At 38.7% G+C, this 15,089-nt stretch overlaps 1 protein-coding gene across 2 annotated transcripts in view; it reads right to left on the bottom strand.

Moving 5' to 3' along the window:
- The window catches only part of VPS41 (VPS41 subunit of HOPS complex), a 171,680-nt gene that overhangs the window by 38,950 nt on the left and 117,641 nt on the right, over positions 1-15,089 (bottom strand). For both annotated transcript variants that reach the window (XM_004441474.3, XM_087435816.1), the window contains 6 exons: positions 12,774-12,871; positions 9,172-9,301; positions 7,578-7,693; positions 6,243-6,299; positions 2,568-2,629; positions 1,081-1,162 (listed from right to left, as the gene is read on the bottom strand). In XM_004441474.3, the coding sequence (XP_004441531.1) occupies positions 1,081-1,162; positions 2,568-2,629; positions 6,243-6,299; positions 7,578-7,693; positions 9,172-9,301; positions 12,774-12,871 (545 nt within the window). The remainder of the gene's footprint in view (positions 1-1,080; positions 1,163-2,567; positions 2,630-6,242; positions 6,300-7,577; positions 7,694-9,171; positions 9,302-12,773; positions 12,872-15,089) is intronic.

Genomic DNA, 15,089 nt, shown 5'->3' with positions numbered 1-15,089 from the left:
AGCCACAGGACTGGACAAGATCCTCCAGGAGCAGCCCAATAAGCATGAAAAGAAGTGTCCTTGGGAGCCCCCCAGGAAGAGCAACTTTTCTGGGGCAAGCACAGAGGAGGCACAGGGCTGGCCAGCTGGGTAACTGGGAATTTTTTTTTTTATTTTTTTTTATTGATGTTTTAATGGTTTCTAACATTGTGAAATTTTGGGTTGTACATTTTTGTTTGTCCATCACCATATATATGACTCCCTTCACCCCTTGTGCCCACCTCCCACTCCCCTCCCCCCACCCCCACTGCCCCTGGTAACCACAGTCCTAACTGGGAATTTTTAAAAGCATCATTCCAAGAGAGCACTGAAAAGGCCCACAAATATTGCAAAGTTTGAAAAAATGTTTTAAAAAAACATAGGAATACTTCATTAATTTGGAGATTGTGCACTAAGTTAAAAGATAAAAAAGTGAAATATTGGGCCGGCCCCATGGCTTAGCGGTTAAGTGCATGCGCTCTGCTGCTGGCGGCCCGGGTTCAGATCGGGCGCACACCGATGCACTACTTCTCCGATCATGCTGAGGCCGAGTCCCACATACAGCAACTAGAAGGATGTGCAACTATGACATACAACTATCTACTGGGGCTTTGGGGAAATAAATAAATAAATAAAACTATAAAAAAAAAATGAAATATCAAAACTCTTTGTTAGAGCTACACAGTCAAACTTTTCCATTTGTCTTCTAGCAAGTAAAATATTATTTGAAAAATGCATTAATTCTTCAGTACATTTGAAATGGATGAGATTATACCTGTTTTCCACATTCATTGAAAAGAACAGGAAAACTTCATCTGAACAGAGAGAATTGGAAGGAGATAAGAAAATGAACACATCATATATGTAATATTGTACATATTTTATACACATAAAATATAAACTAGGGTTATATTTTGAAACTAATTTCTAAAGGGTGGATTCTTCTTTCCAGCTGAGATAATACTCACTTTCCAATAAAGAACTGACTACTATTGTCTTAACTTTATTTCCATCTCAACTCTACATGCAAAAATTAAGAGTGAAAAACAAAGATTTGCTTACCTTAAGCTGTCCAATTTCTTTAAATTTATAAACTTCATATTCCCAGAGTGCTGCATTTTTCCCAAGAATTTTCTGGCATTTGCTGGCAGTAAAAACATCCCAGGGAGATAGTATAAATAAATAAAGTATAAATAAAAAAAGAAACAGAGACAGAATAAGTAGACATTTCCCCTAGGGGCTTAGATAAATAAATCTCTCATCCCAGAGTTTTCACAAATTTCCATCTCCAGTGCCAATGAGCATAAAGGTATTACTGTTACTCACTTGATTGCATATACAAGGTTAATGGAAATCATGAAAATTAATACAAAATACTTAGAAATAAAGATGAATCCCTTTCAGAAGACTACGATTAGGGGTTCTCCCGACCATTTTCCTACTCTGAGCTTCCTACTTATCCAGATGAGCACTGCTGGCTTGGGGACCTTCCTTGCCTTGAAGAAATCTCAACATACCCAGAAGTGCCAATTTAAATCACTTCTAGAATGGCTTTAAGTAATGGACTACAATCAGACTTCAGAAAATTAGAATCTTACCATAGTATATAACCTGGAGTAGTGTTTATATATGAATGAAACCTTACTTAATTTACACATCAAAGAAACACGTTTCCCTAAATTTCAGGTGAGGAAAAGCAGGTGTGAAGCCTATTTTCCCGGGCTGCCATGTAGATGTAGTCCTGCAGACAGGCACTGCACAGCTCCAGGGGGAGCGACTCACACAGACCCCCATGACCACTATATAACATTTTTGTTTTCTGCCCACCATTAACCCTGCAAACCAGGAGTGTGGGGTCTGTCTGATCACTGCCATTTAACTGCCACCCTCTTGTTGGGAGACAATTCTCCTTGAATTGTGAGCAGAGGCACTGCCTGCCTTTATTCTGGACTATCTTCTCAAGGATGCTTGTAGAGTGAACAGCCCTGGAATCAGGGGACACAGATAGTGTCTCCCTCCACAGCAAAGGGCAGATGTGTTTACTGTCCAGTATAATAAAAATAACGTCTTCCTCTGTTGCCAAGGGCAGGAGGGCTTACTGTACGTTAAAAAAGATTCAGATACCCTAAGCTTGGGGTCCCCTGGCCCTCACTGTGTTGCACTATGGGATCTGGCGCAAGTGCTGGTACTCTTGCTACCACGACTGCTAAGATAGAGAGTCCTGTGTCTCTGACCCAGGAGCCTCACGTGTTCTGCTAGCACCCAGGAAATGTGCCAGGCTAACTTGTTAGCTTCTAAATCAGGTAAAATCTCAGATTCTTCATGGTTCTCAACATCTTTCTCATCAAAAAATGAAAAAACATTTCTCCTTTGGTGAAAGTGAGAAGTAGGTGGGAAAATAATAACTATCAATGTATTCTGTGGTTAAAACTATTAATATTCAAAAATTACCCGTTAGAAAGATGTAAAACAATGTCAACTGCATTTTTTTATTAACATTGCTCAATTCTATTTATATTAACAAATAATTGTGAAAATGTCATTATTACCGTGCTGCTATGTCATATTCTCCTTTCGCCACCAGGTGGTTTATATATGCCAAGCCAATATCCTAGGGAAAATTAAATGAAGGAATTTCATAATTAACTGGAACAACTGAAAAGCTGAGTCTCAGTTTCTGAGCAGGCCATGACATTAGGGCCCTATGAGCACCAGACTGGAACCTGTTTACACATTTTAGTTTGCTTTATGTAATCATGCTCATTTCTTTCTCAAGCATATTTATCTAATTATTCTCATTTCCTTCTTAAGCACATTTAAATGTACTTGTATTTTCACAAATTTTAGAATTCACTATCTTTAAAAAATAAGTAATGTTGTTATTTTAAAGGCTCCTAACTTGCCCCCAAATTTTCTACAAAAGAAATCTCCAATAATTAGAGACAGGATCCAACAATCTCCTGTTGTCACTGGATACAAAACTGTTGCTTGTGCTTTCATCTGTAAAATGTGAGCGACCTGTCTCCTCTATCTCAAGTCTGAAGAAATGTAAGAAGAATGAAATGACAGAATAATATATTAAAGGGAAATATTAAAGTTAACGTTAAAGTAAAAATGAACTCAAAAACATGTTATTCAAACCCATGAGTTTACAGATGAGAAAACTGGGGCTCAAAGCAGGGAGGTGACTGGCTTCAGAGCATTCACATTCATTCACTTACTCCACCTCGGATCTGAGGGGGCCTGGGGTGGCCAGTGTCACCAGAGACGTGGGAGCTCTTGCTTGATCTCCCCATGACTCTTCTTATGAAATACTAATTCCATCTAAAAGCATTTTCACAAGAAGCTTAAACGCAGTACATACAACAAACTTGAATTTTAACTTCTACTTTCTGCACAAAAAAGTTTTTGTGAAATTTCTTCCTGCATGGCAGAAATGGCAGGGGCCCATTTCTCTCTCTGCCTGCTTGGTATGAAATTAATTGTGCTATGAGAAGAAATTCTGTGCATAATTAATGTACAGGACACGCTCATTTCAAGAGTGAAAGAAAATACATGTAGTTCTTTGTTCATTAAGTTTTCACTTTAATGACTACTATCTAGGAAATCACACTTCAAATCTGTAGGAACTACAGAGTAAAGAAAGGGTGCCTAACCTTACTTCTCTGAAACAGACCATATATCACATATCTATGGAAGGTCTTTCTGTCCAGGTTCAGAGAAGAGAATGTCTCCTTTGCAGAGCCAATTTCTCCAACCTTTCTCCTCATGTCCATGCCACCTCCCCATAGTGGAGCTTATTCTGCCACTCATCCTTTCTCTGCACTCCTCTAACTTCAACCCGATTGTAGCTTTTCCCTTAGCATAAGCATTCTAAGTGTGTCTCTTATACAAAATACCTCCATCACCAACAACCTTCCCATGATGTCACAGCCCCCAGCCACAGTCTTCACTCTTTTCCACTTCACAGCTAGCCTAGTAGTCTACATTCGTAATCTCCTATTCACTTTTCACCCCCTAGAGCATGTTGAGAATACATAAGCCATGCTAGTCACGTTCATATTACCAGACCCAACGTACAACTGACTCGCTGAGCTTGTCTTACTTTTGACCTGCTTACCTCAACTACTTCAGCATTTAACTCGCTTTACCTTGAAATGCTCTCCTCTCCCACCTCCCATGACACAACCTTCCTCCAGCTGTTCCAAATCTGTTTTGTATACATTATTCCTTGAATGTTAGCGTTCCCAATGGTTCCATTCACAGTCCTCTGTTCTTTGATACTAGACACTTGCCCTGCACGGACTGGTCCATACTCATGCCTTCCACTGACACTTGTTTGCTGATGACTCTCCTGAATCTATTTCTGAGTCTAGATCTCTTTCTTGAGGTCTACTAGGATGTCCTATAGGTGGCCAAAACTCAATGTGTCAAAACCAGAATTCATTGTCCCCCAATCCTGCTCCTCGTTGCACAGTCTCTCTCTCTCAGTGAATGGCAACACCATCCACCAGAGGCCCAAGTCTCAAGACTGGGAGTCAGCCTAGATTTCTCATTCTCACTCTCCTCTGTACACAGAGCCAGTCACCATATCCCAAAGAGTCCAGTTGACCATATCTTCCATTTATCTTTTTTTTTTTTTTAATAATTTTATTTATTTATTTTTTCCCCCAAAGCCCCAGTAGATAGTTGTATGTCATAGCTGCACATCCTTCTAGTTGCTGTATGTGGGACGCGGCCTCAGCATGGCCGGAGAAGCGGTGCGTCGGTGCGCGCCCGGGGTCCGAACCCGGGCCGCCAGCAGTGGAGAGCGTGCACTTAACCGCTAAGCCACGGGGCCGGCCCTCTTCCATCTATCTTCATCTCTCCATTCCTACCAACTCTGCAGGTCTCATCACTTCCACCTCCATACCACGAAGGGAATCATACCTAATTGATTCCCAACTTAGTTGGCCTCCCTATGGACCTCATCTCCGTTAGAGAATTTTTCTAACAAGTAAATCTGATGTGGCACTGAAAGATTAAACTGTCTTCTAAAGGTTCCAGGACAGGGCCGGCCCCGTGGCTTAGTGGTTAAGTGCGCGCGCTCCACTACTGGCAGCCTGGGTTCGGATCCCGGGCGCGCACCGACGCACCGCTTCTCCGGCCATGCTGAGGCCGCATCCCACATACAGCAACTGGAAGAATGTGCAACTAGGACATACAACTATCTACTGGGGCTTTGGGGGGAAAAAAAAAATAAATAAAGGTTCCAAGATAGAGACAAGTTCCTAATGACACATGGCCCTTCAGGATCTGGCTCTTGTTACATATGTATAAACTCTTCAACTGCCCCATATCACCAAGCAGGCCAAGCGGTTTCACTTCTCTACACTGTCACATATGCTATTCAATTGGCTGGAATGCCCTCTGCTCCATTTCTAGATAATCTTTGCTTGTTCCCCACAATTTTGAATGGAAAAAAAAATGAATGGTTCTCTCTCCTCCTTTTAGTTCCTGGATTATTCTGCTGGTACACTCTTTGGGAATTAGGCTTTTATGTGGAGTTTTACAGAAAAGTTTAAGGTAGGGAAAGTGTAGGCAGAAGGAATTTGTGTTGAAACTCAAATAGCCATAGAAGACTAAGTTTCCAATTTTCATCTGTAAATAAGGGTCCTGGGTTAGAGGATCTCTAAGGACCTTTCACATTCAGAGGATAAGATTTCTTTTCTGCTTTCCATCTGCACATTCACTGTCACAGTTAGCAAAGAAATGGGCTTTCAGTCACTGTATTTTTCCCAGAGTCTGAAATGTAATAAAAATGTATTTGATGTCCTAGATTAGTCTCCATAACAAAATCAATTGAATCTGTTATTGTGGAGACACCAAAGCAATCTAGTTTTATGAAACCACTCTTTTGATAAATTTTGTGATAATGTGATTTTTACCTACGATTTAAAGAAACTGCCCCACACATAACTGGAAAGTTTTGTATTTAAAGTGTATTTCACAAATCCAGTTTCCAAATTACCTAAAACTACCTCCTAGCAGGTGTTCAAGTCTCTTGTTTACAAGTAGAAACTGATTCAATAAAATGAAATAGTTTGACCTTACAGGTTGGAGAATTAGTTTGAAATAAATTTTCAAAAAGTAAAAAGAACCTGTTCTTTTCAAATTACTTTCAGTCCCATTATAACTTACTGAAAGGTAAAGTTATGTTTCAAACAATAGAATTATGCACTTACCAGAATCTTATGTCTTTTAATGTTCCTTTGGCTAATTTCTGCTGCCATCAAAGCTTCCTATATTTACATAAGCATGATAAAAGGAGTAGAAAAGGAGGGAGGGAAAATGGGAGAGAGTGGGAAAGAGAGATGTTGAGGTTATAAACACCATCTTTATTATGCTTTAAAGTTCTGCACTACATAAAGCCCCATTTTCCCATGGCTTTTGCTTCAAGCACCGGAATTTTTAATGTTATGGTTGAATGAACTTCACTGAATTCAAACTCAAACAAAAGCAGTCAACCGAAATGAAGACTTCTCTTATTTCCATTTGAATTCATTTCCACATTAGGATATTGGAATCACATTGCAGACACAATTCAAAATACAACCAAATCTGGTACATTCAAACAAAAAAATTCATCCATCATTTTAAATCTGTATGACACATATTGACAAAGGGGCACTTTTCCTTTATGCAACATAAAAAGTAAACTATATGCATACAGTTAGGTATATCTACATTAAGATTTTAAAAATCCCTGATTTTATTTTTATTTTGGAATGTTTACAATTATTACTTTAACACAAATGTCTCAAACATAAAGTTATTTAAGAAACTTCTGGATCTAAAGCAATATGGTAATAACTGGGGTATCAACTTGGTATCAATACCTGGACTCTAAATGTTTATAAATTAAAAACATTTTTTTCCAAATTCTTTTAGGTGGTTACAAACTTAAAGCAACAAATAAGTAACTATTTTTTGTTTGTTTGTTTTTAGCTGGTTAATATATAAGGCCATCCAGAGAGTTTCTCTAACTAAACCAACACAATAATTCCTTTGCAGCTATTAAAGGTAATAAATGTTTCCCCTTTTAAAAAAAGTCATGATGGTACATTATCTACTCAAATTTGTCTTAATCAAGACTCAATGAAGTGGACAACATCATTTTCTCTCAACAGGTAGTTCAAATTATCCCAAGTGAGTATTAATTTGATAGCTTTCTTTTTACATATGAAATAAGCACAAAATAAATGATTTCACTAAAATATCCAAATGGGCAATTGTGAAACACTAGCTCTATTTTATTTTCCTTGAAAAACCACAAAATAAACATTTCAATAAGCTGGATCTAACCCACTCCCTCCCTCTATCATCAACTCCTCTCCTCCACTGAACAGTAATCTTTTTTCCCCTAATTTCTGAAAAGAACATTGGAAAGTTATTAGTCACTTACATATTTTTAGCTTAGGGCATTCTAACTCAGACATGAAAGATTTATTACAAAAACCTTTTATCCTCTCTATGTTACAGACAAGTCAATACTTTCAAGAAAGTGAAAACAAAACTACTTCATATTTCTTCTTTTCAAGGAGCCAGTCAATGTGGTCATCTTGGTCTCGTTCCTTGGCTACTACAACATCTCTTGGACTCACGATGTAAAAGAGTGATTCCCCCTCAGAGTATTCTGTAAGTGAGAGAAGAGAGGAACAACTCCGGTGACTCAACAGTAGAAAGCTTGGCAGTGTTTTCAGGGGACTCAGAACAAAGAGAAAACTCGTCCACCTTTGGAGCAATTGTGTTTGGCTCTGTTTGAAGATAGGGGTGGGACACAGCGCAGAGAATGATAGAACATATTTCAGTGCTTTAAAAAATATTTAAGTGTAAAATTATTTGGAAGAAAAAAGAAGGAAGGGAAGGAGAAAGGAAGGGAGAGAGGGAGGGAAGGAGGGAGGAAATACAAAAACTTAAAAAGAAATAAGATAGGTTTAAAATTCTGTGTTTAATACATTAACATTCTGACCTCAGCTGCAAGATAGCGTTCAAAATTCTCCAAGTCTGTTGCATATTAGAATTCACCTACTGTATATACACTTTATTTATGGCCACTTAACAGCACTGTTCTATTCTTACAGAACAATTACAACCCCGAGTCGGCGATAAATGTTTCTTCCTGATCAAGGTCAAGGCCATCTAAAGCATAAATGACAGATGCCCCAAGCCCTGGGGACATAATCTATCATTTCAGCATGTTGTGCACAATGCCAATTGTGAGGCTTTCCTGCAGAATTCAATTATAAATCCTGTTCTGAAGGGTTTCTAAGTGTGCAGCAGAGTTTGCTCTGAGCAAAATACCTAGATTGGGTGCTTTCAGTTGTGAATCACACGTGCATTTGCCAAGTCCAGAATATACTCTCACATTTCTCAGCTGATTTGGGGCTTCATACAAGAAAGCTCAAACAACTATAGAATATTTTCTCTCATTTCTTTTAGCCAAAATGATAACTAAAAATATTCTCAAAAAATGTCAATTGTTTTTAAAGCAGGAAAGAATTCCTAAACAGCTCAAGCTGTTCTATTTTCATCAATGTATTTTTTCAAGGATATGATGACACCCAAACACAGATGCCCCCCGTAGACTAAATAGGAATGGTTCTCTACTTCTAAGCAGTGACTAAGTATATTCGTTCATCCACTCAATAAATATTCAGCAAGTGCCTAGTATGTGCCAGGTACTCTTCCAGGCTCTGAGCATTCGGTCACAAACAGCCAGACAACTTCTCTGCCATCTCAGAGCACACCTTCTAGGACACAAAGCTGGGAGTGATACGGCAACCTCAGAACCACGCTCCTGGACGTCAATTAAGTTAGGTGTCACATTAAACAGTAAGGACAAGAGACCAAAGACAAGAACAAAGACTACAGGCCCTACTCACCTGGGTCCTGGCCCCATCTCGACCCCTCCCTTCTGCTGTGGGAGCTCAAGCAAGTTCTGCCATATCTCTGGGCCTCGATGCCCTCATTTTCAACATTAAGAAGCCTGCCCAGATATTCCCTAAGATCCTTTCAGTGCCTCAATTTAAATTCCTGGCTGTGCTACTCGAGTGGAAGGGGAAACAAATAAATATAAGACATAATATGAGCCAGATCCTTGATCTCTCTCACCTAAATGATAATCTCTACATTCATTCTCCTGAAAGCCCCTCACTGTCAGAGCATCAGAAGAGATCTCTTCGCAAGTCTCAGAAAGCGGCTGGATGATATCCAATCTGGGCCTGGCACAGTATTCTCTTTCCTGGGGAGAAAAGAAAGGAGAAAGGCTCATTTTAACTACATTTCTATAATTTATGCAAAGTAATTCTAGTTAGCCATAATTAAATGCCTTGGTTTTATAATTTCAGCAGATATAAGCCCTTCTCACCACCTGCCACAGATAGCTTCATAACAGTGTTTTATTTTCTGACCTTTTGCATGAGATAAATAGGACAAGTACTACTGTGTCATTTCAGTAGCCCACTGCTACAGCCCACTCAGCTCCAAGGGGACAGCTACCACGTACTGGGAGAACTTTTGTTACATCTCTTCCTGACAAATGTGAAAAAAAGTAAAAATAATACTACAAACTGCTCCATTATCCAAATTACTTCCACTACTAGTAAACTTACTGGTAATGCTGAAAAGTCAGAGACTGAGAGTTATATGTAAAGCAGAACTTGCTGAGACGATGGAAATGTTCTCTAACCGCACTGCCCAATATGATAGACATGCATCACAGGTGACCACTGAACACCTGAAATGTGACTAGTGTGACTGAGAAACTCAATTTTTAATTTTATTTAATTTTAATTCATTTAAATTTAGATAGCCACATATGGTTAATGACTATGGTTTTGGACAGTACAGTTTTAGATCAAGATAGAAGGGGAAAAGATGATTTACTGAGGTCCTATGACAGTTCCACTAACGGAGTAGGTGATTATACACAGATTATTCTCATTGAGTTCTTAAGTTAAACCTTAGTAAGTATTATTGTTCCTAATATTACAGATGAAGGAACTAAGGTCCAAAAAGTTTACTAAGGTCAAAGTTACATATATAAATGGTTGAGACTGGGATTTGTGGAAAAAGTGGAACTTAACGGTGAACTTTAGATTTGAAATCAAGTTGGCTTTACTTTAAAAGTTCACCTTTTTGAACATGTAGCACACAGACATAAAACATACACTTGACTATTTTCCAAAGCAACAAGACCTAAAGCAGTGTGACACTGCTGCAGAGAACACAGATGAAAGGAACACAATGAAAAAGTCCAGAACTATCCTCAGGAACTATCCCCAGGAAAAGTCCAGGAACTCTCCAAGTTCCCTACGTAAAACAGTAAGCCTCGGAGATTTCTTTGATCAATTTTGTTAGGTTAACTGAGAAGCAACTACACTAGTTTTGCATCTCACACATTTAAAACATTCCAAAAATAAAATCAGTAATAAAATATCAACTAGTAGAGAAAATAAAACACAGTGAATATACAGCATAATTTATCAGCTCTGTGAGAAATGAGACATATCTCAATTTTGAAACAACAGAAAAAATGAAAAGATTTAAAGTTTGAATTTTGAAAAAATTAACTGCTATAACAATGACAAAAAATATCAAAATCAGAATAGCAAAACAGAAAAAAGTATTTGATCTAAGTAATATTAAAAGAAAACCACCTCATTAGACCATATAAATAACTCCTTTACATGCGTAAGAAAACCACCAGCAATGTGACTCATCTCATTATTTCACAACCTTTGTTCACTGGTCAAACAGCCCTGCTCATTTGTGAACTTCCAAGGAGCAGGAATTTGGTCTTGTTAATCTTTGATCCTCAAAGCTTAGCATGAGTCTTAACACACACGTGCTTTATTAATGAATGAAAGAAAAACCAACATGAGAGGAACAGCTTAATAAATTAGGGTATATCAACAAGAGGAAAGACTACACAACCACTGTCAGCAATAATGACAGGAGACACACAGCCACATGGATAGAGAATGGAATAATGCTCCTAAAAATATGGGAATTCAGAAGAGCTTGTAACTATGACCGCAAGTGTGTGGAAACACACACGGATGTAAAAGGTGTAACTGAAAATATGTTTGGGGATAATATTATGAGTGACATAAAAACAAATTTTGTTTAACGTTGCAGTTAAACTGTCTTTTTGATATGAAAAAAGAAAAAGGGGGGTGTGTTTGGCCCCAAGCATGCTTCTTTATGCCTTTTGTCTTAATGTTATCAGTTTATTCTGTATTTAAGGATTTAAGGTGTACTTTGGTGCTATATAAGATGAATAGCTATATACAATGGCACACACATTTTTAAGCCATCTCTAAGACCCTCACTTCTTCCTCTGAAAAAAATCCATTTTCTAATTTGCTCTATGAGTGGCCTTTCTTAGTTTTTACCCCTTTCCAATACTCTCTTTATTACCAAAGCTTTCCTTCTTTTCTTTCTTTTTTTGGTCAATTGTTTATTAGGCTTTCCCTTTTTCATTTTACTGCTTCTTTCCTTATGTCTTTCAATCATATTCTCCATCCTCCCCACATTCCTCATCAAAAAGCACTGTATTTACTCCCTCAGGAGCCACTGCTTTTTTTTATTTTCAAAAAAATAAATAAAATAATAATAAACTGATGTCCTGCAACAAGGCTAGAAGCCAGCCCTATTGATTTTAGGTTTGAGTGTTCACTTAAAGTCTATAGCATCCCATTGCCTAGCAACATGGGCACCCAGAGCTTCAGGTTACTATAGCAATGGCTTCCTAATGCAAGTGCTCGCTCAGAGAAATGCTCAAGAGCAGCTACCACTTCAAAACTTGGACTCCCGGGGTTTTTCTCCCTATTTTATTTCTTGCCATTAAAAAAGGAAAAAAAAAAAAAAACGAGAGGATACAGACAAGGAGAGCTTACTTACTGTAAAGGGCTAGACAATCAATTACAATTTCTTTTACACACAGCATCCAAAAGAAAACCTTTACAATAAGCTCTCCTTGTTTATGCCTTGAAGCCACCCCTATACCCTTCCTGGCAGGACCCCTGGACTCTGACAATAAAGACAAGCTGGGAATGGGGCTGACATAAGCTTTCAAGGGAGGCTGAGTGTGCATGCCCCTCCCCCGGACCATATATAACAGGCTTCATTCCAAAGTCACGTATAACGAAATTTAGATTCTCTGTTTTTTCCTATTAGCCATACATTTCATCCCATCATATGCATTGGTAACTGAGACTGAGCAACAATCTATTTCAAAGCAAGAATCAAGCTACTCAGAATTACTGGGCCACTGGGAAGTAAACAAGTATGTCTGGACCACAGGAAATAATGAACTGCCCTTGCCGTAATTCCCTCTGACCATGGGGACCCCTGTTGTTGCAGATTAGCTTCATCGCCGTCATTTCCGCTAATGCACAGTGTCAGCTTAGTTTCTTCACCTTTCACCAAGACGAATCCTTCATTCCTCTCGACTAAAATACCAAGAGAGATGGAAAAAAGAGGAAAAAACGACTCCCCCTTGCCCAGCCAAAGGAACAGAAGCAGGCAATGAGTGGAGCCTCTGAAAGGTAAACACGTGAGGTCTGCAGGGTAGTCCCTCCAACCCTATTTTATAGGTCAGGAAGTTCTGCTCAGATGACAGCAGCGTCCTTTCACGGGCAACCTGATCCGGGTATAACGCTAAAAATGAACCCGCACTTCCCTTTGTATTTGGGGTGAAAAAAAATTACCGTTTTCTCTGAAACCTCCTTTACGTAGGACAGTACAACAAGCTGATCACAGAGAGGTGCAAGTCCACTGATGTAGAATTCAGTTTCAAACTGAGACACTGCAAACAAAAGGGGTACAAAGATTGACCATTAACGGGAGCAAAAAGCAGCACACGAAGGAAAGGACACACTGACTATGAACGCTGGGCGGCCTCATCTTAGACACCTACACGAAGGGGCGGGGATCAACATCCTTTCTTGACAACTATCCGTACCAGAGAAGAATATCTGGGAACTTACCCTTGAAAATTTCTATCACAAATAAAAACAAACCCAAGAATCATAGCAGCATGAATGATCAAGTGTGACACTGTACCCAGCTGGTTTAAAAACGACATAGTTAAATCTCAAGAAGACAGTTTGAAATCCATAAAACCCAACATAAACCATTATTGATAACAATAGTAATTTTAAAAAAATGCCCGAGTTTAAATTTTTCACAATTAGGGCATTACAGTAGTACAAAGGTTACAAAAAAAATGTTATCTGTAATCACGAAACACTATTATTATTCCTTTTTTAACATTTATTAAATATTTCATTTAAAAACAAAAATAAAAAGTTTAAATACAGATTACATTATGATGAAATACCATTATTTTTTGTGTGAAATATAGGTCAGAGAAAATCAGAAATTTCTCTTTCCTTTTTCAAGATAGTCTTTAAAATTTGCATCACTTAAGAAGTATATGGATTTAATTACAATGGACCTCAAAGATCTGATAGAAAGCTAAGTAGCAGAAGAAGAAATACAAATATTGCTATGGAGGGGCTGGCCCGGTGGCGTAAGCGGTTAAGTATGTGCGCTCTGCTGCGGCGGCCCGGGGTTCACCGGTTTGGATCCCGGGCGTGCACCAATGCACCGCTTGGCAAGCCATGCTGTGGCAGCGTGTCATATAAAGTGGAGGAAGATAGGCATGGATGTTAGCCCAGGGCCAGTCTTCCTCAGCAAAAAAGAGGAAGATTGGCAGATGTTAGCTCAGGGCCGATCTTCCTCACAAAAAACAAACAAACAAACAAAACAAATATTGCTATGGTATGATTCTAATGATTAGCTGCTGTAAAATATTTATAATACATGACTGCTGTTTTAAGCAACTAAGTTTTGGGATGGTTTGTTACACAGCAAAGCTAACTGATACAGTAATGGTGCTGGCAGACACTCTTCCGGGAATCACACAGTGCACTTAATAGATTCATTTAGAAGTAAACTCCCATTTGGACTCACCACATTTTATAAGAGTTCTTGATTCAGATCTTCTCCACAGTTCTGTGGTATTAGCTTCAGATTTAGTTAACTTCTACAATAAAATTACCTTCTTTCCCAAACTAGGGGAAGTCAGCATAGCATATTGGAAACAATATTGAATGGAGAGTCAGGAAATCTGGGTTATAACCTCCATTAAATTGAACTTGGACAAGTCATTTTAATTTCTGTGGGTATAACTTTTCCCATCTACAAAAGAATGGAATCAGAGTAGAAATAAAATTTGTAACATAGACGAAATGAGGGGCTACTGAATTTTCCTTCTTCTTCTTCTCCATTTTCCTTGGAAATCACTTATTACTTGTCTCTGCCTATTTTTAATGCTTGCCTCTTACGCAACTGTTTTCACAATTTAATTTTCACACCAAAATGAAATTGAGGATGACCGAAAAAAATTACTAAACAGTTAGTAACGTAAGTGTTAGAAAGGATAATATTTCTTATGTTTTGTCCTTGATTAGATCTTATAGGTGGTCATGGTGCCCTGAACAGAATCATAGAAGGGAAGTCCAAAGGCAGGTGCTCTGGCCCCAGCTCTGCCACTGACACTTTTTTCCTCAAGCTCTGTGGGCTTGAACAGAATATTCTTATCCAGGTGCTTAAAAATAGTTTTGGTAAAGTGGTAATGTGATAAATGTTCACAAGAAGTGCATATGTAGAGGACCACCTCCACTGCAACCACACGCACAGAGATGAGCGCATCTAGCGAGCCAGGCACCGAGGGGTCTGGAGAAGCTCCCAGTGTGTATGTGTATGTAGGGGTGGGGCAGGAGGGTGGGATACTCTCTCCCTGTGGGGGCACCAAATGGGCTGCCTAGGCTCATTGACAAGGAGCATCAGAGAGTGTCTCTCCTAAACGTAACCAAATACACACCAAGGTTTGGTTTTTATGAACGAGCTGTAAGACATAGAACAGAGAAGCTAGAAAATAATCCTATCTAAATCTTTCTTTTTCTATATCCCAATTTCCCAGTCCTCAATAGCTTGCATTAATAAGATAGAAAATTTTC

This window comes from Ceratotherium simum, chromosome 1 (assembly GCF_057802395.1).
Source record: "Ceratotherium simum simum isolate JZ-2026a chromosome 1, ASM5780239v1, whole genome shotgun sequence".
NCBI lineage: Eukaryota > Metazoa > Chordata > Mammalia > Perissodactyla > Rhinocerotidae > Ceratotherium > Ceratotherium simum.
The sequence above is the reverse complement of the archived record's forward strand: the minus strand, read 5'-3'. Positions and strand labels throughout refer to the sequence as shown.